Source organism: Polyodon spathula, chromosome 24 (assembly GCF_017654505.1).
Source record: "Polyodon spathula isolate WHYD16114869_AA chromosome 24, ASM1765450v1, whole genome shotgun sequence".
NCBI lineage: Eukaryota > Metazoa > Chordata > Actinopteri > Acipenseriformes > Polyodontidae > Polyodon > Polyodon spathula.
Genome location: NC_054557.1, coordinates 23,114,226 through 23,141,712, shown reverse-complemented (window position 1 = coordinate 23,141,712; position 27,487 = coordinate 23,114,226). Strand labels below are relative to the sequence as shown.

Genomic DNA, 27,487 nt, shown 5'->3' with positions numbered 1-27,487 from the left:
GAACTTGATTACAAATAAGCAATACATGCCACTGTATTGCTGCATTAACATTGTTATTATTTACTATTGTTTGCCACCAGGCCATTGGATATAAACATTAAACCTTCATTGCACCTGGATTATCGTTATCTGTCTGATTGATCACCTGCACACTTTTAACCACTTTGCCACAGTAACACTCTCCAGGATGAACAGCAATGCTGGTGTGTAACACTCTCCACTGCAGATCTCCATCCCACAGGTACACCCGCTTCAGCCAGTGCAGACTATCCCAGAAGAATTCCAAAAGCACACTCTGCATCTGTGCCAACAGTGCTTTCAGTGGCTCCAGACATGTCAGCCTGTGCCACTGTGTGGTGGCTACCAGGTTGTTGGTAATGAGGGCCCTGCCTCTGTAGGACAGCTTTGGGATCAGCCAGCACCACCTGCTCAGCCACGCCTGCACCCTGTCCCAGTTCCTCTGCACGCTGGCCTCATCCCTTATAGCAGTGGCTCATAGTCCCCTATAGCAGTGCACAGACCCCTGACATCATCCTGGCACATTTTGTCCTTGTCACGTTTCTCACGGCCGGGAAACAGGTAGCTAGCTACAGCATATGTGACTGTCACAATGTTAGAAATCTCGGCATATATGACACAGGAAGTTGTTGATCAAAATGAACTTGCCGTAACCTTGTTAGAGCTCACTAACATTTTACCTTACCAATATACTATAATCAAAATGCACAGCGTAAGACTACTATATTACAGCATAGCATAGGGTACAATTGCATCTTGTTTAGTTGGTTGTTTCTGAATAGAATTTCTATGAGAAAGCCTTGCATGTAAGTTCTCCCTTTTTTTAAATACTGACCTTACATCTGGCAGAAATCCTTTCGTTTTGGGGGATGATGTCAACACAGATGAGAAACTCGGTTGTTCATCACTGTCTTCTTCAGCGTATGACACATTTGCTGTCGTATAAGCAAAAATATCCAAATGGAGTGCGGTCGGTAGGTGGCCTGCTCGACAAAGTCATACGACTCAGTTTGACCAAAGGATCTAGCCATCTCTGCCGTGATGAAGCAGTGGTTCTCAAAGTGTGCCGAACACAAATGTGACCATTTGATCGGCTTCGTTGTTGGACAAATTTTGTCCAAGCCCTGGCAATTTTTGGATTCTTTGGCCACTTATGCAGGTTAAAACCATCTTGGTTTGTATTGCTGCATCCAGCTAAAACACATCGGCGTGGCATTAGGGAAAAAACCGAACTACAAGTTAAAAGTAAATCACGGATTGTGTCGTTGTCTTCAATGTGAATAGTAGCAGAATGTTGGATTCGTTCACGTTGTGGCGTCACGGGAAGAAAGCGCGGAAGTAAAAGAAGGTTCAAGAAATTGCAGATGTAATCATTAAAATTACTTTTTAAAATTGGAAATTGAAAAAAGACTCATCATATTGTATTTCCATGATATCAAAGGATAGTTTAGTGTGAACATAGGTAAGGGTGTTTGGGTTCCCCTTTAAGCCACCATTCATTTTCAGCACATTCTGATATCTCAATACATCACCTGAATCATGGCTCAAATACGAGGGTTGAACCCACATGCCTTCATTGTGCTCCACAGAACCTGGAGTTCCACCCTGTCAAAAGCCTTTTCCTGGTCTAGAGAAATCAGACCTGTATTGAGACCCAATAGCCTAGAGACGTCCAAAAAAGTCTTGAATCAGAACAATTTTGTCAGAAATGGACCTGTTAGGCACACAGTACATTTAATCAGAGTGTATCATATGCCCCAGCACCGCTTTCAGTCTATTGGCCATTGCCTTAGATAGTATTTTATATTCTGCACATAGCAAGGCAACAGGTCTACAGTTCTTTATGTCACACAGATCCCCCTTTTTTTTTGCCAGCAATGGGGCAGCGTTCCTTGGGCCAGACTTTCTGTAAATACAGACAGCAAGTCTCCGCCCAGCAGGCCCCAAAAAGTTTTTTAAAACACTTTGTGGGGGCTTCCACCTGTGACACACTCTGAAACCTGGATCGAATGAGCGCCCCTGTACTTCAGTGCCAAACAAGTCATTCAACGATGCTGTTTTGGGTTAGAGCAGTGGAGGAATAGTTTGTACATTTCTTTATTTTTATTATAATTATTTAGGCATTTCTCCAAAACCTTTTAAGATATTACAACAAAAGCAGGAGTTAAAGTACTGCATACCTGGCTTTGTTATTTCCCTAAACAGGACAGCGCATACAGCGAGCCATGCTGCTCGTCTGCTGATCGTAGAGCACCTGCCTATAATGTAGCACAGGTCAAAGGAGTTCGAGATTGGCGTCATCTAAAAAATCAAAAACGCACTTAAATTCTTGTGTAGTATATGCCCAGTGGTTCAATTCGGTATCTTAGTCATACTATACAAGACAAAGTCATTGAGATTTTGTTGAAACATATAGAGGGAGTGTGACAGGGTAGAGTCACGGCCACGATGTTATCGTCAGAAAGAGGACTGCAGGTTTAAGCGCAAATTTAAACAAAAGGCACAAGGGCCAAAACAAAAGGTCTACACAAAAAAGTAACAGACAATTACCTTCACCTTAACTCTAATACTGACACCTGTAATTTCCCATTTTATACACCTGTAACTGGAGCCTAATTAATCATCAATCATGTATTCAATTTACGCTGTGATTGAAAGACTCTACACTTTATTTTGGACACCATCAAACGCTGGGCTCTTATCTGCATTCGATTCAGTTTTAGAGTTGTCCAGTAATAGTACATTGAAAAGGCCCCCCTACCCAGTGGTCGTTCTGGTATGAACCGCTCATTGCTCTTAGGGTGCGGTATGTAGATATAATGACCCCACTGACAGAAATAGCTCTTCTGATAAAAAAAATATCAATGAACGCAATGAGGCTTCAGCATTAAAGATATTCCTGAAAAATTTTAAATTTGCTTTTCTCATTGTGCTTCAAACTTATCTGAAGCAGCAGAAAGGAGCAACAACTGGCTGTGGTTGAGACGGAAAGATTCTGGATGGGGATCTCAAGCACAATAGAAAGAAAACAACGCTGATGTACAGGTAAGTAAGCTGGGCTGAGCTGAGTGGGGGATGGAGGGGGTTGATGCTGGGACACCAGAATCACTGTTGAGCCCTCTTGAGGCATCGTAAGCCAGTCAACGAAACACAGAGGATGGAAGGTGCCCATTTGAAGACCCCAGAAATGTACCCTACTTAGCTCAATCCAGATGGTTGTCATGCTGATGCGCTGGGGAGACCAGATCCCCAGAGCCAGCATCGCAGCCGTTGTGTGTGCCGATGCACTGGGGAGGCAAAATGAGCTGATCCCTGGAGCCAGCATTACACTTCAGCAATCAACACCAGACAGAAGGATATCTACATCATCAAGTGGAAAACAACGCAAATGGATGGAGATGCAGATGGATCACATAGTTTACTGCAAAGCTACGTCTTAGTTGGTGCTTATCTTGGCGAGATCCGAGTTAAAATCAGCATGAAGTTCAACATCTACTCTCATGTAATGGAAATCTTAGAAACTGTAAATGCTGTATTGGGCAGCAAAATGACTTTGCAAAGCTGCCAAAGATCTAGCTGTGTCTCAAAATGAATTCAAAAGATGCGAAAAATTCAGCAATTAGACTGTCTGAAAAATGGGGTGGACAGTGCTTGAGGAAGGTGAAATGCCATTTTGATGAGCTGCGTGAAGATGAGAGGCTTGCCGATGAAGAAAGTTATTTCAAAGTTAATGTGTTTTTAGTGTCTCAACACAATCAATCCACAACCTGCTAAACACTTTCAGGGTTTACAGGCAGTCACTGATAAATTCAGCATAATACAGCCAAAGACACTTACTGTAAGTGATGATGGACTGTATGAAGGAGCTGAAAAACTGGCCAATCATTCCATTAGAGACATTTCTCCTGCTTTACTAGACAGATGATCTCACTTAGATCTTGTTTGAAATCAGAAATCTCTAAACAATCAGTAAATGACTTGGCAAACTTGTTGATTGTGGACAACAGTGCTTTATGTCCAGTTTTTCTGAAGTTTGCACTGTACTTCTAATTCTCCCCATCCCAGTTACAGTAGCAAGTGCTGAATGCTCATTCTCCAAACTGAAACTTATTAAGAACTACCCAAGGAGTACAATGGGACAAGAGACTCTGTGAATTGGCAATAATATCCACTGAAAATGAACGAGCCAGAAAAATAAACCTTCAGCAGATGACAGACAAGTTTGCAGAACGTAAGGCAAGCAAAATGCGACTGAAATAGGTGAGTAGAAAACTTAATTACGTAATATTATTATTATTTATTCTTTATCCAAGGCGACTTACAAGGGTTACAACCGTTAAAATCCAATGCTTTATGCTGTCCCATACTGTTTCGTAGATGCTGTCATTATGATAATCATGCCTATATATTAAGTGTTGTACAGCTGGAACAGAATGTTTCATGTTTATAAAATTACATTCACCCATAGTAAGAACCCACACCTGGGCCAATCTTTCTGTTCCTTCGCCACTAGCTTTGAGGTCTGCAATCTGCCTGCTATCTGTAGTGGACTCCAGGTCCATGATATCAATCTCTAGGGCTCTCATTGAGTCACTGATGCTCTTTGTGACTCACAGTGTACTGCTGACAGAACTGGTGGATCTGCAGCTTCCCAACATTCCACCACTGCCTCAGTGAAGTATAAGAATTCATTAGTTCTCTCCACCTCTGCCAAAAAAAATTAAAAACATTCCTTAAAATGTTCATCATGAGTGGAGTGTGTTAATTTTAAGAATGTTTTAATGCCAATGTGAGCTCCTTGGTTTTAAGGATGGGATTAAAACAGTAAAGATTACAAGACAGTGGTCTGATATTCCAGTGGGGGTTATATATGCTAAAATGGTGTTTAAAACAACAAAACCGGTCTAATCTAGCTAGGGAGAGGGTGGTATCCCTAATCTGCAACCAGGTAAACTACCTTTTATCAGCTTTAAAATTCATCCTCACATCTTCTAACTCCCACCTCTCTACAATCCTATGCATCTCCCTGGCAGACTGGGCATGGGGCTCCATACGATTTCTATCTAACTTATCATTAGATGAGCAATTCAAATCCCCTCCAAGAAAAATACATTCTTCAGAGTTGAATTTCGACAGAGTTACATCCAAAGTTGCTACAAACTCCATTCTCTCCATTCTACCTGTAGCACAGGAACATTAATACAAACTCCATTCTATCTGTAGCACACAGGAACATTAATACAAACTCCATTCTATCTGTAGCACACAGGAACATTAATACAAACTCCATTCTATCTGTAGCACAGGAACATTAATACAAACTCCATTCTATCTGTAGCACACAGGAACATTAATACAAACTCCATTCTATCTGTAGCACACAGGAACATTAATACAAACTCCATTCTATCTGTAGCACAGGAACATTAATACAAACTCCATTCTATCTGTAGCACAGGAACATTAATACAAACTCCATTCTATCTGTAGCACACAGGAACATTAATACAAACTCCATTCTATCTGTAGCACAGGAACATTAATACAAACTCCATTCTATCTGTAGCACAGGAACATTAATACAAACTCCATTCTATCTGTAGCACAGGAACATTAATACAAACTCCATTCTATCTGTAGCACACAGGAACATTAATACAAACTCCATTCTATCTGTAGCACAGGAACATTAATACAAACTCCATTCTATCTGAACAGGAACATTAATACAAACTCCATTCTATCTGTAGCACACAGGAACATTAATACAAACTCCATTCTATCTGTAGCACACAGGAACATTAATACAAACTCCATTCTATCTGTAGCACACAGGAACATTAATACAAACTCCATTCTATCTGTAGCACACAGGAACATTAATACAAACTCCATTCTATCTGTAGCACACAGGAACATTAATACAAACTCCATTCTATCTGTAGCACAGGAACATTAATACAAACTCCATTCTATCTGTAGCACACAGGAACATTAATACAAACTCCATTCTATCTGTAGCACAGGAACATTAATACAAACTCCATTCTATCTGTAGCACAGGAACATTAATATAAATTAAGTTTTTTTGTTTGACTACAGCTTACACTACATCTTTGAGAATGTTCTTAATCCAACACCTCCTGATCACTAACATTGTCAATGCTGAGCCTTTCATCAAGTGTTTAGAATTTACAAATAACTTCATATCAGAGAAATGGTCTTCAAAAGAGAGATAGAGAGAAGGGGCAAGGGATAAGGAGAGAAGGACTAGCGCAGCAGTGAGTCAGCCTCTCTTGGGTCCCCTGCTGCTCTGTCTCTCTCTCTCTCTCTGGTCCCTGCTGCTCTGAGTCTCTCTCCCTGGTCCCTGTTGCTCTGTGTCTCTCTCTCTGGTCCCTGCTGCTCTGTGTCTCTCTCTTTTTCTCCCTCTCTGGTCCCTGCTGCTCTGTGTCTCTCTCTCTCTGGTCCCTGCTGCTCTGTGTCTCTCTCTTTTTGGTCCCTGCTGCTCTGTGTCTCTCTTTGGTCCCTGCTGCTCTGTGTCTCTCTCTCTTTGGTGCCTGCTGCTCTGTGTCTCTCTGGTCCCTGCTGCTCTGTGTCTCTCTCTCTCTCTCTCTAGTCCCTGTTGCTCTGTGTCTCTCTCTCTCTGGTCCCTGTTGCTGGTTTGTTTCTCACCTTGCCCACAATGCTGCCCACGTTGATGATGACTCCCTTGGAGGAACCGCTGGCAACCAGAGCCTTCGAGACAGCTTGAGTGAGGAGGAACGAGCCCTGAGAGAGAGAAGCAGGGAGTGAGCTAGAGGGGGAGAGAGAGGGAGTGGGAGGAGGAGGAGGAGAGGGTGAGAGACAAGTGAGAGGGGAGAGGAATGGGGGTAGAGGAGGAGAGAGGAAGAAGGAGAGTGTGAGAGAAGGACAGGGGGTGTAGAGGAGGATAATTAGGTCATTACCTTGAGGTTGACTCTCAGCACTCTGTCGAAGGCCTCCTCCTCCAGTTTCAACAGGAACTCGTCCAGTGTGATCCCAGCAGAGCTGACACACACACAGGGGGGGCGGAAATACTGCCGCTGAGAAACACAGCAAGCAGAGCTGTCACAGAGCAGCTAACACACTGGATCAGCAAGCAGAGCCATCACAGAGCAGCTAACACACTGGATCAACAAGCAGAGCCATCACAGAGCAGCTAACACACTGGATCAGCAAGCAGAGCCATCACAGAGGCGCCAACACACTGGATCAACAAGCAGAGCCATCACAGAGGAGCTAACACACTGGATCAACAAGCAGAGCCGTCACAGAGCAGCTAACACACTGGATCAGGAAGCAACAGTGATGTTTTTATACCTGGTGTATTGCCCCTGTCTGTATACAGTAGGGCTGGGATGATAGCGTTTTTTTACTATTGAGGCATTGTTTTGAAAAATGAAAATAGTGTGCTATTGTTCTGACAGAAAAACAGCTTAGCTGTCCTGTATTTAGTTTATGTTCCTGTTTGTTTATAAAGTACTTCATTTTTCGGATGTTTAAAAATAAATAGCGCATCTGTGCTTAAAAACAAAGTTTTCTGTGTGCTGCTCAGTTCATGTGCTGGAAAAGAACCCAAAGAGAGCACCAATCTCTTACAATATGTTTTCATCAAATCTAATCATGTAAAGTAAATGTTTCTCCAGTTGAACTTAAAACTAAACATTTCTAATTATTTATGTCTAGTCACACTGTTGGCGAAGTTCCCCACAAAAACATTAAAAATATTACTGTCTTACTTTAAGATGTCTTGGAAAAAAAAAAAAAAAAAACTCAACAGGGAACACAAGAAAAACTATTCACAAATCCAACGTAACAAAGTCTGAGCTCTCTCCAGAGCTTATTTTCTGTTTTTATTCAGAAATATTATGGCATCCACATTCTCTGGTTTCAAAGAAGAATGGAGTTTGTTCAGAAGCATCCCTGCTTTGCTGAACACACGCTCGCTCGGGACCAATGTTGCAGGGATATTTCACATGCTCTTTGCCAAGGCTGCTAGGTTGGGAAAGCGTGTCTGGCTATTTTTGGACCAAATCAGGGATCTTCACTGATGTTTAATTGAGTTTCAGAAGCATAAATCGTCATCTCTTGTTGGATTAAGGTTTCCGTACGTAGAGGCACGATTTCTGTCATTTTCTAGTTTGGAAGACAGTGCTTCAGAACCACGGGCTTTGGCCTGTTCGGATGGGAAATCCAGATGGCGAAATTGTGGGGTCAAGAAATGACACAAAAAGCAGTAGCATAACCTCATTACTTGGGTCATTCAGCTGATGTAAACAAAATCGTTGAGACAAATTACGCACTAGCTTATCTCTCAAACTCTGTAACTTGAGAGATAACTAGCTTATCTCTCAAACTCTGTAAATCGGTTGAATTTGAAGAAAACGATGTCTCCCCTTCATCAGGAACTTCAGTCAGTCTGTGTTTTATCCTTGTTGCAAGTGGGTACAAACAATTAGCCTTAATGTTTTCCTCTGCACTCAAAAGTATTGTAGCCAGTTCGAATGGCTGTAGTAGAGGCAGTATCTCAGCCATTAGCTTCCACTGCTCAGTCGTGAGATCTTAAGTAGCTGCGTCAGACTTTTTGGTCAAATCTGGGTTTGACAAAACAGCAACAACCCCATTTTATAGTAAACTGTGTTCAACCTTGTTGGAAAACATGGATCGAGAATTGATTAGCAGTTTGCTACGCATGTGGACTGGCAGAGCTATACTGGTGTTCTTTTCTGAAAAGAGACTAATATTGCAGATAGCAGACTGTTTGGTTCAAATTGCATGTACTGCTTACAATTGATAGAGACCTTGTGTCTACAAGTTTCTTGCCCAGCACTGACTGCAAGCTAACGAGATAACAATGCTGTGGACTAGAAGGGAACATGCTCTAAAGACTTCAGAGAGATCGAAAAGGATAATGCCACTAGGATCAAAGGGGGTCGCAAGAAGATAACAAAAGGCAGATGTATGGACCTTTTGTCTCCTGGAGTGTGAAGAATGCACCGAGTTCAGAGGTTGTCACACTAGACTACACACACAGACACACACATACACACACACTCACACAATAAATTAAATTACCTTAAGTGTCAGAGAAAGGGGAGGTGGACCATCTATACAGAAGGGTATTTAATGTCATGCAAACATTGTAATGATGAGTATTCTGTTTGTCCTGTACCTGGGACCAGACTCCCTGCATATTTCAATAAACCTAACAACTGATTGAAGAAAAGGACTCTGTGCATGTTCTTGAATCTACTTACTCACCATCATTTTTTTGTAAGTTACTTCATTGGCGAGCCACCTGCGGACTGTTTCCTGAAACTTTTTTTTTCCAAATACCGGGGGGTTGATACTTGATTACGGAGAAACCTTTTTTGCCAGCCTGTATCCCATGAAGAGGACCAGGACAAAGCAAACAGAAGGAGACTGTTTCTACTTTCAGCTCAGACGGTGTGGAGAACCTTTGAATCAGGACTTCAGATCGAACATATAACCACGTACATTGGTGAGTAGTTACTGGTTTTTTGTTTTATATGCAGTTTTTAGAATGTAGTGAGAATCAAGGGTAAAGTATGAAAGAGGACTTTTGACTACTTGATAATTCATGTACATTGAGGACACAATTAGTTAAGACTGCTTAATTAAAAGTGTATTGACTATTAGGACTTTAGGTATGAAAGAGGACCTCTGGAATCCTAAAAGTCATGAGTAAATCATGTAGTGTTATGACGTGCCAGTAGAGTTTATTGGACTAGTTACACGGACTTGTATTGCTCAACAGGTACGGACATACTCAGATTTATGTTTTATGTTTGTTTTTGAGAAGATTTGTTACACTTGTTTTGTCTTTGTTTGTACTGTTTGGTTTATAAATCACGATAAGGGGGCAATAGGATAAGCCTCTTATTTAACTGTCCACATTAGGCGGTACAAATAAGGAACAATCAGACAATAAGTTCCAGTTAAGCCCAATAGCACATACAAAAGTGTAAATTAAATGTGCAATAAACCAAAATAAAATGTTATGCTTCCTTAAGCATAGCTTTAAACATGGAACATTGGTAAAAACAAGACAAAACTAAAAAGTGTGTTTTTTTTTTTTTTTTTGCTAGTGTTGTGTTTTGTTGAGAGTCTGATCAACTCCAAATATGTTCAAAAATAATCGTGACAGTCATCGAATGGATGACTGGAGAATCTGGAGTATAGACTATGTTTTTAAACATGGCAAGGAGGAACCCTACACAAAGGACAGTAATGAACCAGTCAATACTATAGGGCAGGAATGTGTGTCTCGGAATGGAAAAGAAAAGCATAAGAAAGTGAAACAGGCTAATTGCATAAGAGCAATGAGGCAAACTATTGAAGAATTGAAAACAAGATATGATTTTACAAGCGAAAATTGTAAGAAATTATCTGTTGAAAATTAAGGTTTGCATGAGGAAATTAAGCGATTAGAATCAGTTACAAGTGCTTCCATGGTTGAAAGGCAATTGGCTGCCACACAACAATTAGAGATGCGTAAGGAAAACGCAACCCAAAAACAACGACCGATAGATTGTCAGAGAAAGCCAAGTAATTTGGAATCAAGTTTGAAAAATGCACGGATTGCATATAAGGAATTATGGAATGTGTCTGGAGAAAACAAAGACAGACATATTGTACAAAAGTTGAGGGAGGTACGTAAAAAAGCATGAGAACAACGACAGAATAATAAGGTTTTGCAGCGCAGAATTGCAGCATTGGGATTGGTTGATAATGAGCAAGAAACAGATAGTGAGGATAGCGATGGTCCTGAGGACTGGGATCCCAGACAGGAGAGTGAAGAGGATGAAGAGGTGGAGGACTTAGATGAGTTAGAGGACTTTGCTATAGCACCTGAGGAGGTTCAGTATCAAGAGGAAGGCGCTAGAGGGGACTATATGTCCAGTATTGCAGAAAATGTTAAATCAAGGAGGCACAATACTGAAAGAACAGAACCGAAAGGGAGAGTAAATTTTGCAGGCAAGTATGTCAAAACAGCTCCTGTAATGACTCGTAGGATACACACAACTGGTACTTTGGACCAGCAAACTGGAATAACTACATATGATTATGCTGATGAACAGGTCAATAGGGATTTGACATTGTCAGAATTGGCTTTGATGAAAGAACAGTTGCCCAAATGGGATGGTAATACAGATCCTACACCTTTGTGTGAAAAGCTGCGTGGTATACAACGTACGTTTAATCTCACTGACGGGGATTGTTGCAGAATCCTGAGTTCAGTATTACCAGTTGAAGTGATTGCACCAACTGAATTTACACCACTGGGTGCTAACCCACAATATCCAGGACATGATGAGAGAGTTAGATTAATGTGTGTGGCTGCTAATTATCGACATGCACCAGATCTCAGTAAGGTTCTTGACGCTGTTCCCAAAAAGGGACAACATCCTACTGACTTCATTCGAAGTTTTGTGCAAACGTATAATACCCACAAAGAGAGAGCTGCAGCAAGAGTTGCAATTACAGATGATAACGTCATGTTTTGGCAGTTGGTAATCAACAAATATAAAGACTTAGTCTCTCCTACATGCAAGCATCTATTGATACAGTACAGCAGGGCACTGCTGTACTGTATCAATAGATGCTGTACCTATGAAGGGGTCAGGCCTCTATTGCAGCAGTGAGTGATATTACTGCTGACAAGGAGGGCTGCCCATGTGTGAAAGTTTTGGCTGGAGGCCGTCAAGACACATTTCTGATAGACACAGGGGCTGCTTGCTCTCTCACTACCATACAGACCTACCACCCAGTGGGAGGACTATTCAGCTTGTAGGAGTAGGTGTAACCAAAGCCAGAATATCCACCCCAATTACATTGCAATTGGGTACTATTAAATTTGATTTACCATTATGTATGGTCAGTACACATGAAGGTTGTATTTTGGGTGCTGACAGGATTGCCCGCGCTCGATTGATTATTGATCTTTCTAATCGTTTGATTTGGCAAGGGGCAAGCGATCCCCAGGGCATCAAGATGCCAATCATGATTCCAGATAGGCATTCAGTGTTTACTGTGAAGGGTACAGAAGATTATGATGTTGTGAAGTTACTACATACTGGTGACAGCCGGCTGGCTGAGATTCTGTTGCGTCACATTACAGTGTGGGCACAGCACAAGCATGATTGTGGTAATGTTAAAGGTATGGTAGTAGTTGTGAATAGCATTGATCCCCCTCCACAGAAACAATATCCCTATCCAAAGGAAGCAGAAGCTGCAGTTAGTCAGACAATTGACTCATTGTTAAGACAGAAAGTAATACGTGAGTGTGTCTCTACTGTAAACTCACCTGTATGGCCTGTAAAGAAACCAGATGGTTCATGGCGTCTAACTATTGATTACAGGCAGCTTAACAAAAACACCCCCAGTGCTACAGCATTGGTATCCACCACACCAGACATGATGTCACAATTGAAAGGAACAGCAACAGTGTACTCTACACTGGATGTCTCGAATGGATTTTGGGGAATTAGAGTACACCCAGATAGTCAGTACAAGTTTGCTTTTACCTGAAGGACAGGCAATTTACTTGGGCTGTGTTACCGCAAGGGTATAATAATAGTCCTACGCTGTTTCATCAATGCATGGCTAACATTTTGCAAAGTCGTTCTCAAACAGATAACATCATCCAGTATGTGGATGACATACTTCTACAAACTGATACCAGGGAGGAGCATTACAGGCTCCTTGATGAGGTTCTCACTTTGTTGGAGGAGGCCGGCATGAAGCTGAACCCGAAAAAGGCAGCATTAATGAAATCATCTGTTTGTTTCTTAGGAGTACAGGTGGAAGCTGGAGGACGTATACCTGACCCAGAAAAGATTAAGTTGATTCAAAATCTGCCCCGCCCACACACAGTTACAACCTTACGATCACTTTTAGGTATAATAGGCTTCTGTAGGGACTTTATAGAGGGTTACAGTGGGAAAGCTGCACCGCTATATGAACATCTAAAGGGAGACCTAGGTAAGGAAGACACACTAACCTGGAACAGTGCATCACAGAACGCTTTCCTGACACTCAAGACGTCACTAACACAGGCACCAGCTCTGCGTAGTCCAGACACCACACTTCCCTTCATCATTGAGGCAGCCGCATCAGACACTAGTTTGTCAGCAGTACTCATGCAGGAAGTGCATAGTAAGTGTATACCTGTGGGGTACTTCTCACGTATGCTTACACCGGTAGAAAGATTGTATGATCAATGTACAAAACAAATTTTGGCAGTACATTGGATTGTGACGCACACTGAATACATTTGTCAGTCTGGGAAAATAATAGTACATACACCACACACCCCAGTCGCTCTGCTCATTAGAGGGCAGGTGAAGAGAGTGTCAGCCCAACGATGGGGCAGATGGGTTACCGAACTTGCATCTAAAAACATCACAGTTAAACACTCTGCATCCTACACACTTGCTAACATGCTCACCTATGAAGGGGAGGCTCATGAATGTATGACACGACAGTTGGAGGCAAAGGCTGGTCCTTTCGCAACAGTCCCGCTAGCTGACTGTACATGTTGATGGCTCTCGCTTTTACGACAATGGCGTGTATCACACAGGTGCAGCATGTTGGGCTCCAGCTATTGGAAAGGAGGTACTGATAAAGTGTAAACCCACAGACTCTGCACAAAAAGCAGAAGTGATAGCTGTACTAGCAGCACTAAGGGAGTTCACAGGAAGGCTTACCATCTATTCAGATAGCGCTTTGTTTGCAATTCCCTTACAGAGTACTTGCCGGTGTGGCAGAAACAGGGTTTTTATACAGCCGACGGTAAACCACTAACACATTACGCACAGCTCTTGCAGATCTGCGATCTGGCCTATGAGCGTACACCAGGCACACTAGCCATCTGTAAAGTCAAATCACATCAACCAGAAGGCAGAACAGTACAGGGAGATGCAAATAACACTGCAGACATGCTAGCCAAGGCAGCTTTTGATGGGATCCCATGGGATTCCTCAACTGATCCTGTTCATGTATCACCCGTCACCACGGCCACACCTACCATGTTAGATTTGAAAAAGGCACAGGCACTCGATTCTAAACTGGCCCTGTCGGACGCCATTACCGCACAGCAGACACTTCCGCAGCCTTACCATAAATACAAGGACACATTGTTGGTATTCGAAGGAACATTGTATCATACCACACCCCAGCTTGCCTGGGTGACACCTCACTGTTTACGCAAGGATCTAGTCATCTGCATGCATCAAATGAGTGGTCATGCAGCATCACAAAAAGTGTTAGACCTCTTACAGGGATGATACTGGTGGCCAGACATGAAAGCAGATATAGATCATCACCTTGCGCTGTGCTTAATATGCGCACAAATGAATCCAGCTCCTGCACGCCGCAAGGTCCCAATGGGTACCTCACATTGGAATGATGGGCCCTGGGAATCTATTCAAATTGATCACACAGGACCATTACCTACAGCCAAAGGAGGATATAGATATAACCTAGTGGTAGTTGACATGTTTACACGCTGGGTGGAGGCATTTCCTGCACGTCGATGCGATGCTCTTACGACAGCCAATTCTATGGGAACAGGTCTTCACTAGATGGGGCTTCCCTAAGAGACTGGAAAGTGATCGTGGAACCGCATTTACGTCAGAGGTAATGGCCTGCCTATGTAAAATGTTAGGTGTAGAACAACACTTCCACATTCCTTACCACCCGGAGGCTAGTGGTGTGGTTGAACAGATGAATCGCACATTGAAAGATGGTCTCAAGAAGGCTGTATTAAAAGCAACTACTGATCTAGGTAGATCTACACCTGACTGGGTTGCAGCTTTGCCCGGAGTGCTAATGGTAATTAGAGCAACTTCAGTGCGAACAACAGGATATACCCCATTTGAGCTAATGACAGGAAGGACAATGCGGGTGGCACACCCCACAGGGGTCCCAATCCCTATTACGAGCAAGGTTACTAATGACCAATTCCTTCAACAGGTACAATTAGCTCTCCAAAACAAACTTCTGGATGCTGCTAACCGGATGGGGGCAGCACATCAATACACAGTCCTCTCAACCCCCATATAGGGTCTCCTTTCAAATTGGAGACCAGGTCATGCTAAAAAACTTTCTAAAAGGCGGGGCCTGGGAAGCTAATTGGGAAGGTCCATATCAGGTTATGGATAAGTTGGGTGAAACCAACCTGAAATTGGCAATATAGAAACGTGGCAGACCAATACAATACTTTTGGTTCCACGGTGACCAAAGCCATATCAGAAAAAGGTCATTGAGCCTACACAAACTGCATAAGGATATACACTAAACCTGGTCTTTTGTGTCCCCACAGGTGAATTATGAAATACCAACTAACAACCTTGATTGGCATATTCACTCTGCTCGCTGAAGCACGATGGGACCCACCAACGACATTGGTAACAGAGACACAGTGTATAAAGAAAGGACAGTATGTGCAGTTACAATTTCAAGATAGCCTGGGGCTCCAGGCATGGAAAAAGGACGGTAAAATGTTTGGTCTTGACAAAGTATGGAAAATATCTGGTAATAATCAAGGGCCAGTGGACATTAACAAAAGTCACGACAAACCCAGAGAAATGCACCTACTCGATTACGAACTATGATGATTCAAAGGGAGGTGTCTGGGAATTTAAAGTTATTTTTGTAGCGGGTGATGCATCACGTGATAGGGTTTGCAGATATAAAGTAAAAACCTGATCTGATAATGATGCCCAAAGGTTTCTGTGGAACCACGAGGGACGGTATGAATCTATTATATGTGAACCTCCACAAGAATGGGAAAACCCAGATAGTTAGGTTTTGGCTGGACACCCAAAAAGGTATTTAAAAAAAATCAGACATACGGGATGTTGACACAATATATCAGTATCAATATCCAAATCAAATTAGTAATATTTCAATTCATAGTCGTAACTGTTCACACAAATCACTCAAAAATATAACATTAACATCATGCAAGGAGGACAAACCCAAAGTATGTCCCCCTTTGCACCCCCTACCTCGGGAAGGAATCATTCTCGGACCAGAACGAAAAACTGTTTTGGATAATGTGAATATAGTATTACCATATGTGATGTATAATTTCACGAATCGAACTGTTATGTTTGAACAGCATTGCAAGCAACATACCAATATCCAGAATTGGCTTCAAAGGGAAATAGGTAGTACAATAAAAGATTAGGAGTACTACACAATGAGACAGTGATAGTTTGGGAAAAGGCTACATGGAAAGTTCGATGAGGGAACTGGAGTGGTGTGGTGCATAAAGCATGCTGTTATGAAACTAACAGTCATGTAGTTTGCCGGTGTCCTGCAATCACTGGAATCAATAGAAATATAAACACTGAATTAGAGGTACATCCACTAGAGGGGTGGAAAAAAGCAGTGCAGGTTGGGAAATATCAATGGTGTGTGTTGAGTAACCATACCAATTTTAAGTATGGAGATTTAACTTGTCAGACTTCTCCAGGATTTTGTTTTACTCCAACACATGCAGTTCAGATTGGATATATATATATATATATATATATATATATATATATATATATATATATATATATATATATATATACCTGAACCTGAAGCAGAGGAGTTCCAAATTACAGCTTGGTGGGATGACACATATCTAGATTCATATTCGGTAATTTTTTCTCAAATGCAGAAATTGGTTAAAATAGCCCTACAAAGAGCGGAAGAGAAGCTGCTCAAAGCGAAGGTCGAAGTTGATTTGGCACAATTAAAAGCCACTGTATTGAAACGATATGGATGGTCAGGGCAGGCCTTAGGGAACACTTTTTGGGATTATGTTGTTTTAATAATACTGTTAATAGTAATAGTATTGATCCTGTGGAATAGCATTCAGTGTTTTTGGTGGAAAAAACAACAGTGACAGTTAGAAAGGACCATTGACAGATGGGAAACTGTAAACTTACTGGGAGCCACCATGAATAAGAAGTAACACCTGTGTACAGTGATATTAACTGTATTTACTGTATTTTTCTATGTATTTTTCATTTTTTGTATTATTTGTACGTATCTTTGTTTTGTTTTTGCTTATAGCACACTTACATATAGAAACGGCGAAGGCAAGATAGATACCTACACATAATGGAGAGACTTAGAATGAATGAACATGCTTCACTATAATATATTATACAAACACGTTACTTGATGTGACTACTCAGAACCAGCGAAGAGGACATCTGAGGGCTCGGGATCACGCGAGCAACTTGGTTGTAGCGAGTCACCCCCCTTAAGCATTTCTGTTTGTTTCCTATTAAAGCGCTTGTTGCCATCTCACTCTCTTTAAAATGTGCAGCCAGTCTCCTTGCTGCTGCCACTAATGTATGGACTCGTCGTACATCCGCCAAGCTTTTCTGAATGCAGAGATTTATACTGTGCCCTGCACAACTCACTCTTGTCACGCTTCTGCTAAATTCACAGCTGCGTGTCTCTCGTGTAATTTTTGTGTAGTAATACTTTTGACTCGAGTTCTCAGTTTTGCTTAATGTAATGGCAGGTGACTGTTAAAAACGCATCCCGTGCCATGCTTGTCCATACATCGGTGGTGACGGACATGGAATTACACTCCTGACTTAAATCCTGTCTAAGCTTTTCCTTTGCACGTACGTGATCCAGAGTAATGAATTTGGAGATTGTCTTTCGACAGGGCCAGGAGAAAGATTCGCAATCAGATTTCTTAACGCAGCTCCCTCTACTATACTAACACGTCTGATATCTTGTGTGACAGGATCCACTATCAGGCCTGTCATTTCTTTTGCTACAATGCTTTTTGGATCAACTTTCTTTTCAAAATAAGCCGTCACTGAAGGTGTTCTTTTGTTTTTTCCTTGTGTTCCTGCTGTCGTGTTTTGTCGGGTTCTGTCTTACTAAATGATCCCCCAGGTTGGTGGTATTGCCACAGAAGCTCATTAAAACTCCACAAACAGCGCATTTTACCTTTCCATTTTGTTCTTTTATAAAAAAAAAAGCTTCCAAACGCCTGACGGCATTATATAAAATTAAATTAAATCAACAATTTATCTAGCAAAATCTGATCCAGAAATGCAGCCTACCTCTAGTCTCTTCTCTAGGTTTTGTTTTTTTGGGGAGGTTTTTATTATTATTATTATTATTATTATTATTATTATTATTATTATTATTATTATTTAAAGGAACCAAAGGAAAGGTAAGGAATAAGAGTGTAGATTTAAATTTTGCCGGTCCTAATAAAAAATGGTCCTGTTAATGAACTGATAGATGTGTTTTTTTTTTCCAACCATCAATGGTTACTTTATCCATCCGTGGTTATTCCAACGATTAGATGCTGCGATGCATTGTCCCAGCCCTAGTATACAGTGATGTTTCTATACCTGGTGTACTGCCCTGTCTGTATACAGGGGTGTTTCTATACCTGGTGTACTGCCCTGTCTCTATACAGTGGTGTTTCTATACCTGGTGTACTGCCCTGTTTGTATACAGTGGTGTTTCTATACCTGGTGTACTGCCCTGTTTGTATACAGTGGTGTTTCTATACCTGGTGTACTGCCCTGTTTGTATACAGTGGTGTTTCTATACCTGGTGTACTGCCCTGTTTGTATACAGTGGTGTTTCTATACCTGGTGTACTGCCCTGTTTGTATACAGTGGTGTTTCTAAACCTGGTGTACTGCCCTGTTTGTATACAGTGGTGTTTCTATACCTGGTGTACTGCCCTGTTTGTATACAGTGGTGTTTCTATACCTGGTGTACTGCCCTGTTTGTATACAGTGGTGTTTCTATACCTGGTGTACTGCCCTGTCTGTATACAGGGGTGTTTCTATACCTGGTGTACTGCCCTGTCTGTATACAGGGGTGTTTCTATACCTGGTGTACTGCCCTGTTTGTATACAGTGGTGTTTCTATACCTGGTGTACTGCCCTGTTTGTATATAGTGGTGTTTCTATACCTGGTGTACTGCCCTGTCTGTATACAGGGGTGTTTCTATACCTGGTGTACTGCCCTGTCTATATACAGTGGTGTTTCTATACCTGGTGTAGTGGCCTGTCTGTCTTGTACCTGTATGAGTGTGATGAGCTGCTCCACGCTCTGCCTCGATGACACGTCCACACAGAGCGCAGCGTGCTCCTGCCCCTGCTGGTCATGTGACAGGGTCCTCAGCGTCTCACTGGCCGAGTCCTCGCTGATGTCAGCCACCACCACTGAGGCCCCGTCCTTGGCAAAGCGCTGGCAGACCGCCCGCCCGATCCCACTGCCGCCTCCTGAGAACCAGTACAGGAAACCAGTACATGAAACCAGTGCAATACTACACAGCCCGATCCCACTGCCGCCTCCTGAGAACCAGTACAGGAAACCAGTACATATTTTGAATTTAAGTTGGTTTTAATATTTCTAAATTCAGCACAATGGAGTATATTTCACAACTGAGCAGAATACTGAGACACAAAGACACACAGGGATCTGCACAATACTGAGACACACAGTGCAGTAACTTGAAAAAATGATGGTGATTAAGTAGATTCAAGAAAATGCAGAGTCCTTTTCTTCAATCAGTTGTTAGGTTTATTGAAATATGCAGGGAGTCTGGTCCCAGGTACAGGACAAACAGAATACTCATCATTACAATGTTTGCATGACATTAAATACCCTTCTGTATAGATGGTCCACCTCCCCTTTCTCTGACACTTAACCAATAGCAAAGGTACTGTAATTTATTGTGTGTGTGTGTGTGTGTGAGTGTGTCTGTGTCTGTAGTCTAGTGTGACGACCTCTGAACTCAGTGTATTCTTCAGACGCCTAGTGCCCAAAAGGTCCATACATCTGCTTTTTGTCACCTTCAGACCCTTTTGATTCCAGTGGCATTATCTCTTTGGATCTCTCTGAGAACCTCTGGGACCAACGCCAGTCCCTGGGAGCCTTTTAGCCCCTTTATGCTTTGCATTCCAAAGTCTTACAGCCTGGCCCCTTCTGGTCCACAGCATTGTTATCTCGTTAGCTTGCAGTCAATGCTGGGCAAGAAACTTGTAGACACAAGGGCTCTATCAATTGTTAGCAGTACATGCAATTTGAACCAAACAGTCTGCTATCTGCAATATTAGTCTCTTTTCAGAAAAGAACACCAGTATAGCTCTGCCAGTCCACATGCGTAGCAAACTGCTAATCAATTCTCGATCCATGTTTTCCAACACACAGGGATCAGCACAACACTGAGACACACACAGACACACAGGGATCAGCACAATACTGAGACACACACACAGACTCACTTGGATCAGCGCAATACTTAGACACACACAGACACACAGGGATCAGCACAATAGTGAGACACACAGGGATCAGCACACTAGTGAGACACACAGGGATCAGCACAATACTGAGACACACAGGGATCAGCACAATACTGAGACACACAGGGATCAGCACAATACTGAGACACACGGGAATCGGCACAATACTGAGACACACTTGGATCAGCACAATAGTGAGGCACACAGGGATCAGCACAATACTGAGACACACTGGGATCAGCACAATAGTGAGACACACAGGGATCAGCACAATACTGAGACACACTGGGATCAGCATAACAATGGCAATAACAGCAGAAATACTCCTGCATGAAAGTTTAACAGTATCTTTTGTTAAACATTTTGTTGACCACTTGGGTACAGTGCACTTAACCCGCACACTAAAAAACAGAAAATTCTGCCCATTTTTTGCTCGTTAAGACAAACAAAGTGAGGAAAATACAGAAATTGTGAATTTATTTATGAAATAGAGGTTAAAATATTACTGCGCATTACCATTCAGTTGCGCTTACACAGCACATCCAGCCATGAAAAATGATTCCCCTTGTTTTTTTTCAATGCAAGAGTCACATTACAGGCTATGAGTGTTTCTAAATGTTTGCTGGAACGTCAAGAGTGGACAGTGTGCATTTTACATTTCCAAGTGACCTAGAAGGCACACTTGCTAGGGGGAACCATTTTTCACGGCTGCAATATACAGCATATCCAGTCGTGAGAAATGGTTTCCCCTTAGTTTCTTAATACAAGAGTCCCATTACAGGCTATGCAGTGTTTATAAATGCCTGCTGGAAATACACACACACACACATATATATGTTTTTTCCATGAGACACGAAATAAAGTGATTCCAACCACTGTAAGCAGTGTGATGGCAAATTTACATAGCGCAGCTGAAAGGTAACACGCTGTAACGTTTTAACCTACATTTCATAAATAAATTAATAATTTCTGTGTTTTCCTCACTTTGTCTTAAAATGACCTATTAAATCTTAACAAGCAAAATTTGGCCGAATTTTCTACTAAGTGTACCACTTTATTTGCAATAAATGAGCTGCACTAAAAACGCGTTTTAATGTCAAACGTTTAACCAGAACTTAAGTACAGATTAAACGTGTTCTAACGTAATTAAATTACGAAAATACGAATTATGCATTTAGTCAATGAAACAGTTCCAGCAAATGCATGATAAAGTTTATAATCACTACCTTTGAATACAGTCATGCATATATGGTTCGGTTCGGCAGCAGGATGCAAGTTGTATGTGAGCAAAAGGGAGAACGAGAAAGAGCGCACGTGTATTTTAAAACATCAGCATAACATCGACAGTTTATCAGATTAGCCAAAGTCATGATAACTGGGTATGATAAAAGTTTGGTGAAGATTGATGCAAAATCGAGGCAGCTATCTTGTCCCCCTGTGTAGTGCGGCACACTGACTGACAGACAGGTACACATTTTGTGCCCCTGTTTGAAGGTGAACCATAAAAACAATTTTGAAAGAACACAATAAATACAGTAGATGAAATACACAAACCTGTGACGAGGGCCAGCCTTGAAACAAGTTTGAAGGGCGCCGCCATGACAGCTCTAGTTTAACGAGATCACGTGACACACGTGTTTTTAAAACAACAAACCCGCCCGATAGAATGACATTCTTAATCTCCGCAAGAATAATGTAACCATCGCCAATAAAGACACAAAACTATTAGAACAGTCACGATGTACGTGCTTTATTTTAATATTGATATTTGATTAACAGATATGCGCGCTCAACGTTGTTTAAAGCGATATTTCCCCAATTATCGTATTAATAATAGTATTAAGTAACAGCTAAGCCATTTCTATTAAGCATGTTTCTATTTATAAATCACTTTTATTTGACTGTTTGGAAAATAAAATTGTAGCAAAACAATACAACTGATATTTCTTTTTAAATAGAAAAATAAAATTGCAGACTTTGCAAAATGTATCTGCAGCCCTGACGTTAACATCGACTGTCGTGCAAATTCTAACGACGATTAAATGTCGAGTTAAAAAGATTAAAAAAAAAAAAAACTTCCCTCACAATTTAAAGGAACAATAAAGCCTATTTAAAAAAAAAAAAAAAAAAAAAAAAAAAAAAAAAAAACCTCAAAAATAAATACATTTAGATGAAAAAAAAATAACCCCACTGTCTAAAGGAGAAAAAAACAAGGTTTGAAAACTACATTAACATTATTGCCTATTCACATGGAAGTAATTCCATGACTCCTTTTTCGTGGATTCGTTTACACTTATACAGTACATTACAAAGCCCTATCTATTTCACGGCCGTGAAGAACGTGACATGTACCGTGAAATTCATTCTTCACCGTGAAAATCTATTTTGTGTACTTTTACCCTGCACTTAAATCCAATTAAGTTGTGTGTGGATCCAAATTCCTGGTGTGATATGAGCTTGTTTCAATTTCAAAAAGAAAACTGGACAAGATTTATTGATTGACACTTAACTGCAGCCAATAACCATTCTGGGCTCTCCTCACTGATTGGTAGATATGGGCATCTGGGGCGGGTTTAGCATCCTAGATCTCAACTGATGTTGCTAAGCAAGTGAATATTTTGCGAGCGTCCAAAATTAAAAAAAAAACAAAAACAAAAAAAACCCCAAATAATCTACAGTAATTACTGCAGCAGATCGTGTACAATAATTTTGCATTCTACTGGTGGCAAACTATTTTGTACAACCTGCAATGTTTCATTTGATAACATACGTCGAGCTACGATCCAGCGGCATTTAGACAGACAGAAATGAAAAAGGAAAAAGGCAGCAGATAGTGCATTGCTTCAAAACGAAAAGGTAAAAACAAAGTCATGTTTAACTGTAAGGTTAAATATTATTAGTTTCGCCCAAGACAGACGGCTACAGTTGATACTGATTTAAAACAATATAACATGTATAAAATACATTAACAAAGCAGGTTACTTTGATCTCTGCATCATCATCCTGTATTTGTTCACAGACGCATATTCTCGGTAACTTTAAGAAGCAACACAGATTATGTTCTTGACAGTAAGTTAATATATACAAGACACGTTTTTAATTTCATGTAATATTCGATTTCATTAAAATATTATCGTTTTGTTATCGTGAGTTCCCAATCGATAAATAATGTGTTTATTATCGTTATCGTTACAAGTCTACTTATTACAGGTAATGGCTATTAAACATCAGAGTAAAGGACCTCAAAACAACTGTTTTGATTGTTTACAGATTTACCAAATTTCACAAATACCATGAGATAAGGGCAGCTGGCTCTTTGAGCTTATATATATATATATATATATATATATATATATATATATATATATATATATATATATATATATATATATATATTATGATATCTTGCCTGCAGTAAACGAACTTTTAAATCTGACTGTACGATGTCATATTACTTATTATTTATATGCAGTGACGATCAGAAAATATATTACTTAAAATACGTAGACATTCCAAAAAATGATCTTTGGATCTGTAGTCCAAGCAATATTTTTTGTAGTAAATATTGTTTTTCTTTTTGAACTGAAAAGGGAAGTTTGCCGTGTTAAAAGGTGAACTGTTTTAGTGAAATCTGTGACAGAGACTCGATGATTCTTGGTGATAAATCTCCCTCCCGTCCTGTGAGGGCACTGTTAGAGTGCCCTGGACTGGATGGTCAGACAATTAATTCCCAGGGTTAGAAGGAAGTCGATTTTCTAGAAAGGGGACGGAGCTATAATACACTAAATCATCGACCCGGAAGGGAAACGACGTGGCAGCCACAGATTGGAGGAGTGGTTGCAATAATTAAGCAAGGGGTCATGAATAAGACGCTGTGAAAATAGCGGTAATTTCACGGTTAAAGTATCATATTACGTGGAATGTGCACGGAACTGTTATAAATTACGTGTGCAGATTATTATAATTTTTTTAAACCGCAAATATACAGATAATGCACTGACAGCAAAATTAACATCAAAGTTATTCAAGAACATTACAATAGCTTGTGAAACAGTGTTGTAATTAACAGCCTGCAGGTAAAGTGTATCTGCAAGGACAGCTTTCAGTTCCAGTACGTCAGATGCGTAAAATGCAAAATGTGTAACCCATACTGATTTTGGGCATCAGTCGACTCGTTAGTGTGACCAGTGACAAGCAACCAGACTGTTTTACCAATTCCATAATCTTCTGATTGTGATACTGTGCAACTTTAGGTAAGTATTCACGTCTCAGCTGGGCTGATGAAGGAATCCCTCCACCATTTGCTACACTCTGTCTGAGGAATTTTCGTAACTTTTGGTTGTCCAATTTTTAAAAAGGGATATTTGCACAAACAAACGCCTCTGTCAGGTCAACGTTTAATAATTGGACTTTTGGAATATGGAAATCACCGTTTTTTCTTTCTTTGCAAGTATTTCGGTGAATACTTGAATCGGCCTGTCAACAGACGAGTTTTGGTAGTGATCTACAGTAACGTTGCAAGACATACAGAAGAGCTGACCTCCATCGCTGTGTAAAACTCCTGCTGGATGCTGCTTTATGTGATCTGCTGCAGACACATTTTTTTAGCCTTTTCAGAGACATCCATTTTCTTGTTTACAGTGTGTAATATTTTAATTTTCTGCTTAGCTTGCATGTAGTGACATGACATAATCACTGCATAGCACTGTGTGCATGGCGACTATTACACGCAGCACATAGCAGAGCTGTACAGTTTTGTTAATGTAATTTATTTTTTTTGTATGAAATACAAAATTATGAAATTCTTTTAATTTCTTAAGAATATTGTAAAAAACATGGCATTGGGCTAATTTCATGCTTTCACATTTACTGTTCCTGAAAAACACAAGCCAAGTTAGAAGAAACAATTGGTGCACCTTGACCTCCACTGCTTTTAAAGTTGTGCCTATTTGCTTTGTGCTGGCCAAGGCTGCCCCGATGGTTTCTTGAAACTTGGCTTCTGTTTTTGATATCTCTACTTTAAATGGCTGGGCACTTTTGATAACTTGGCGTTTTTTCACATTTCCAATGTGTTTTTGTTTCAGATGTCACTTCTTTTTTACTTTCTGTAAATATAGTAGCCTAGTTTGTTGAAAGGGTTAAGATGTGAATGTGTGGAGCGTAGCGGTTGTGTAGTTCGAGTGAAAATATGATTAGTTAGGGCTCAGATCCTGCCATATATAAATATATATTCCTCGCTATAACACCCTTTTTTATAACGACCCATCGGCTATAACGAACATGGCCCCTGGACCACAAATAGAAACATTTTAAAAACATAATATAAACACACAGTCAACACCCCGGTCTGTACACACAGGATGCCACCTCTGCAGTGAAGTCAACTCTTTTGTCTTTATAAAAAGCACACACTGTGTAACTGCCTCCGAAACGAAAATCAATTATGTTGCAACAAAGCTGGAAACTAAATTGATCCTTTTGAAAAAAGAGTAATGCGGGGATGTCTCTGTCGTGAATAGAGGTTGTCAAAAACCACTTTTTTGGCTTGTTCAGCGACAGTGAGGCAAAAAAAAATGAATTAAAGAAAAAAAAACAACTTAAGGATCTGATTAACTTTTCACGTCAAACTTTTCATGTTGGGATGATTTGGAATAAAAACTCAGTTTGGGATTAAGATTTGGTGCAACGATTTGTGTCAGATTGATTTTGAATAAATGTCAGCATCAAATATTAACCTATAGGTGGGGTTCAAGGGGCGGAGCTAGGCACCAACAACCTATCATCTCCTGTCATCAATTAAATCTACTTTATTTAAACATTAGTCACCTCTACCTAGCTGTCTTGTGTTTTTTGTTTGGCATAAACCTAAGCGATTTTCAAGACCCATCAACTTTCGTATACCTCAATAATGGAGTACTTACAGAAGTTGTCATCGGATTCAGAGGATTCCCAGGATTTTCTGTCATCCTCCAGCTTCAATCCAGGGTCCATCCAGTCTCTGTTTTTTCTGCCCTTCTGGTATTTCAGTTACATCTGATCAGGCTCCCGATCAGGCTGCCGTCCAGGTTCCAGTTCAAATGTCACCTACCGTTCCTGCCACTCAAACATCGAATCGGCGCCGATCCAAGTGACTTCGGCCTCAGGACGCCCCTCCGGATCGATTGTTTTGGAAGGACTGGCCCGTGAATAAATTGATAAAAACCCTGCTTAAAAACGGTAATGCAATTCCAGCAGGGAGTGATAGAGTCTCTTTTTATTCTTTATTGCAATTCAGTCTCAGCAGAACCAGTCTTTCCACCGAAAAAACATAATCAGCCGCACCCAGCCATTCAGCGTCCTAAAACAGACAGCAGGCAGTCTATTCCAGATCAAATCACCCCTACGACTAGCACCGCTAACCAGCAGCCAGCCATTGAAATCCAACATTCGCAAATATTTAACGAGATAAATCATTTATGCAGCCTTTTGCCGATACTCTATCTTCGGTCTATGCTTGGTATATCCTAACCGCAGAGCTGAATTGGACTCCTACGAATACTACATCGTGGAGCTGTCTGTCAGATATGGAGGGACTATGTTTTGAGTATCATAACGCATTCTCTGCAAAAGCAGCAGCGATATTGGCAGCAGATAATCACATCATCAATTGGGCACAACCTGACCCAGATCTATTTAACAGAATTTTTGGTGGTCTAAGAGCTAACGCATGTGGGATCTGTGCTTCAACAGCTCACTCAACATCCCTCTGCCCTAAAGCTGCAATGGCATCAACTTCTAGAGCACCCGGTTTCGCCGCTAATTCATACAGATCTTCAGTACCTAATCCTATACATTCTTCAGCTCCCCTCGATCAATCCACAAGGAAAGACAAATACGGGCGCAGTATTAGATTTTCAGGAGGAAGACAGATCTGCAACAATTTCAATACTGGCTTCTGTTCGAATAGGCAATGCAATTTTATCCACATGTGCATCAATTGCGGAGACGCTCACTCTAATACAATCTGCCCTTTAAAACGCAAGTGACTTTCCCCGATGCTCACAGTCTTTACTCCTATAAACATCCCGGCATTATCAACTAAATTACAGAATCATCCCGACAGTAATTTAATTAATTACCTGATCGACGGAT

At 40.9% G+C, this 27,487-nt stretch overlaps 1 protein-coding gene across 1 annotated transcript in view; it reads right to left on the bottom strand.

Moving 5' to 3' along the window:
* Positions 1-22,000, bottom strand: part of hsd17b8 (hydroxysteroid (17-beta) dehydrogenase 8) — a 34,005-nt gene extending 12,005 nt beyond the window's left edge. Inside the window, exons 1-4 of the mRNA XM_041226076.1 lie at positions 21,911-22,000; positions 19,128-19,330; positions 6,963-7,079; positions 6,691-6,786 (exon numbers count right to left, since the gene is read on the bottom strand). Coding sequence (XP_041082010.1) covers positions 6,691-6,786; positions 6,963-7,079; positions 19,128-19,330; positions 21,911-21,956 — 462 coding nt within the window. The 5' untranslated portion in view covers positions 21,957-22,000. The remainder of the gene's footprint in view (positions 1-6,690; positions 6,787-6,962; positions 7,080-19,127; positions 19,331-21,910) is intronic.
* Between the last annotated feature and the right edge of the window lie 5,487 nt (positions 22,001-27,487).